General features: G+C 32.3%; 1 protein-coding gene across 1 annotated transcript; it reads left to right on the top strand.

The window, feature by feature from the left end:
- Positions 1–221: 221 nt before the first annotated feature.
- LOC129912151 (membrane-bound alkaline phosphatase-like) lies at positions 222–1,922 on the top strand. Its single transcript, XM_055990280.1, has 2 exons — positions 222–1,472; positions 1,526–1,922. The coding sequence occupies exons 1-2, from the start codon at positions 249–251 to the stop codon at positions 1,859–1,861; spliced, it is 1,560 nt and encodes a 519-aa protein (XP_055846255.1). The 5' UTR covers positions 222–248; the 3' UTR covers positions 1,862–1,922.
- Positions 1,923–3,675: the final 1,753 nt, after the last annotated feature.

Raw genomic sequence — 3,675 nt, 5'->3', positions numbered from 1 at the left:
TCAAATAAGAAAACGTGACATTAGCATAACCAAACAGGATTTGAAAACTTAACGATTAGATTATAATTCACACAAGTTGACCAGCAAATTCTGATCAAACTGCTTAACCTTCATAGATAAGCTTCAAGCTTATCAAAATTCAAAATTATGACCTGCAATAAAAAAAAGACGATACGATATTGATTTTAACTCACAAGAAATTTAACTGAAAATTAGTTCCGTTGGTACGGTTGTCAAGTGAAGTCATAATGAGGTCAATTAATTCTGGACTTCTATTAGCTCTAAGTTTCTGTATACTTTCAATAAGTGCTTTACCACAAAGATGTCAGGAGAATGAAGATTGTTACGAGACACGATTGCATCCAGATCTAACAGATACTCCTGACATAAACTCTCGTAAACTCGAGGGAGAAGATAAAACAAACTTTTGGATAGAATCTGGTAAAAGTTTCGTCCTTGAACAACAAGCCAAAAAGATCAATACCAACGTGGCCAAAAATGTTATTCTATTTCTTGGCGATGGAATGGGACTAACTACAATTGCCGCTGCACGAGTTTCAGCTGGAGGTGAAGAACAAAAGTTATCATTTGAAAAATTCCCTTACACTGGATTGTCGAAGACATACTCTGTGGACAGAATCGTTCCAGATTCTGCCAATACAGCAACGGCTTATTTGTGTGGAATTAAAGCCAACTATGGCACGATCGGTGTAAATGCCAATGTCGATCGGGAAAATTGTGAAGCTGGCAAGAAAACTGAAAACTATGTTTATTCAGCTGCTAAATGGGCTCTAGATGCTGAAAAGGCGGCTGGATTTGTGACAACCACACGTGTGACTCATGCATCTCCATCGGGAGTATATGCCCATACCGCCGATCGTGAATGGGAAAATGACTCAGAAGTTAAGAAATCCTGTGGAGCTGCATCAGGAGTTCAAGATATTGCCTACCAGCTGATTCATGGAGACGTTGGAAGTAAGCTGAAAGTAATGTTGGGAGGTGGTAGAATGCACTTTACTGATGCATCATTGGGAAAAGGAGGCAAACGATCAGATGGCCGAAATTTGATCGAAGAATATACCAGCCAAGGTAGTCGCAATGTTTATGTCGAAACACGAGATCAACTATTGAAAGTTAGCACTAGAACTACCGATAGACTATTGGGAATGTTTCAGGATAGTCACTTAAAGTATAATCTTGAAGTCACACCCGAAACAAATCAACCAACTTTGGAAGAGATGACCAAAAAGGCCATTGAACTTTTGCAGAAGGAGAAAAATGGTTATTTCTTGTTCGTGGAAGGAGGCAAAATCGATTTGGCACATCATGAGAACCAGCCACAATTGGCTTTGGATGAAGCTCTTCAATTTTCAAAAACCATCGAAATGGCTAGGAGTATGACAAGTGAAGAGGATACCCTAATTGTGGTTACAGCTGATCATTCTCATGCCTTTTCATACTCAGGTTATGCGGTAAGTTTAAAATCTATATTTTCCATATTGTTGCTAAAAAAGTCTTCTTACAGAAACGTGGTGCTTCGATTTTCGGACCAACAAAAGACAAAGCTGATGATGGTAAACCACTTTTAACTTTGTCTTATGCAAATGGACCTGGTTTCAAGACCTATTATGATACTGAAAAGAACGATCGAATTGATCCCACTTCAGTGGACAAAACTGATCCACATGTTGCCTACCCAACTACCGTTGAACTTGATTTAGAAACTCATGGTGGTGATGATGTTGCAGTTTATGCATCTGGACCATGGTCTCATTTGTTTACTGGAGTTTATGAGCAAAATACAATTCCACATTTGTATGCTTATGCAGCTTGTATGGGAAATGGATTGAAAGCGTGTTGATATTTTTTTTGAAATACTTTTTATTTATTTATGTGTTGCAATAAAAAAATGTTATCTTTTATTGCGCTTGGATTATTTATTTATGATTTTAATCATATAACCACAAAAGTTGCCAAAGCTCTGAAAACAAAATTTATGGTTCTTGATAATTTAATAGCTTTAAGAAAAACCAAAGACTGATAGCAATTTATGTAAGTTCAATGTTTTGAGTCTTTTATAGACATCTAAAGTAGCTAAATAAGTATATTTTATGCGTTATGTAAAGAACAAATAAAATAAACAATACTACTAGACTATATAAAGCTTATCTTACGTCCGGAAGCTATTACAAACACTTTGTACCAAGTCAAGTGCGGATAGGGCTTTCGATTAAGTTTGCACGATTGCATTTTATAAGATGTTAAATAAGATAACGATATTTTTATCAAATCACAATATAAAATTAAAGTGCATTCTCAAAAGAGCAAGTTAAAGTACCTATAAAAATAAAATGCACAAATGAGATAAGACATTATTAAAAAATCTTTTAATTTCTTTTCAAAAACGATGTATGGCGTTTGATTACACTGGTCTGCAAGGAAATCCTCCTTTAAATAAAACTATACTTTTCTAAAGGATTTTTGTATGCTGATTCCGAATCCGAAGTCAGAATTGATCTAGCACGTCACGTTTTTTAGATATTCCCGTTAGAAAATCTCAAAAACCCATTTTTTTGCTGTTTTCGAAGAAATATTTTAGCATAATGTAATATTTTTCAATTAAAATTGTTACGGTTTATGAAAGAACTTATTTTTTTCTTTCAAATTCAGTTTCAATTTTCTCAATATCTCTTTTCTTCTCCGAGATATCTTAATTTAATAAGTTTAGTAGGTTTGGCATATCTTATCATAAAAAAAACTGATCTCTAAAAATTAATATAACTTTCTCCCTAGAACAAAAATATACTTTTCTAATGGACTTTAGTGTGCTAATTTTGAATCCGAACTCAAAAAATTTCGGTCAGCTCTGGTTTGTGAAATATAGTAGTTTTTATTGAGATTTTCTAAGAAAAAACTTGATTTTGTGATACCTTAATGCGAATATCTTAAAATCCTCACGTGATAGAATTTTCTTGACTTCGGATTCTAACTCAGCACATCAAAAACTATAAGAAAAGTATAATTTTTGTTTTAGGAGAAACAAATCTGAAGCTTTACAAGGCAGTTTATTGAATGGTTTATTACAAATAAGATATTTCTAAATAGATAAATAGTATATAAAATTACAAAACACGTAAAAATGTTGTTTAATGTATTTTATTATGGTTTTCTTTACATATTTGACTTTTTAAATATAATGGGCGTTGATATTTTACATTTTCCTTAATTAAGGTGTTTTTGTTCATGTTGGATTTACTAAAAAGTAAAGGATTTCGATATTTCTGCTTTTTTTATAAATCAGTATTTTAAAATATGAGTAAACATTAATGTAAAATGACATATTTGGTGTCAATCGATAGGCCATATTACGAGGAATAAGTCCTCCAAATTTGAGATCAATGCTACAAATAGTTTTAATTTAGGACGAGTTCAAATAAATCTAAAAGGTTGATTTTTTAGAAACTACCCACATTTTTCAAAAAATCATTTTTACAAAAATGGTACCTGATAGAATTTTTCTGAAACCAGATTTAGATTCAGGAAAGTCTAATCTTTCATAATATCAAAAAATTATTTGAAGGAGAAAAAAAAAGTTAAATTTTGCAGACCAGTGTTATTTTGTAAAACAAGTAATTTTTTTTAGAAATCATTAAAAAAAAATATATATTAAATGCA

The sequence above is a fragment of the Episyrphus balteatus genome, chromosome 2 (genome assembly GCF_945859705.1).
Source record: "Episyrphus balteatus chromosome 2, idEpiBalt1.1, whole genome shotgun sequence".
In the NCBI taxonomy this organism is placed as follows: Eukaryota; Metazoa; Arthropoda; class Insecta; order Diptera; family Syrphidae; genus Episyrphus; species Episyrphus balteatus.
The sequence above is the reverse complement of the archived record's forward strand: the minus strand, read 5'-3'. Positions and strand labels throughout refer to the sequence as shown.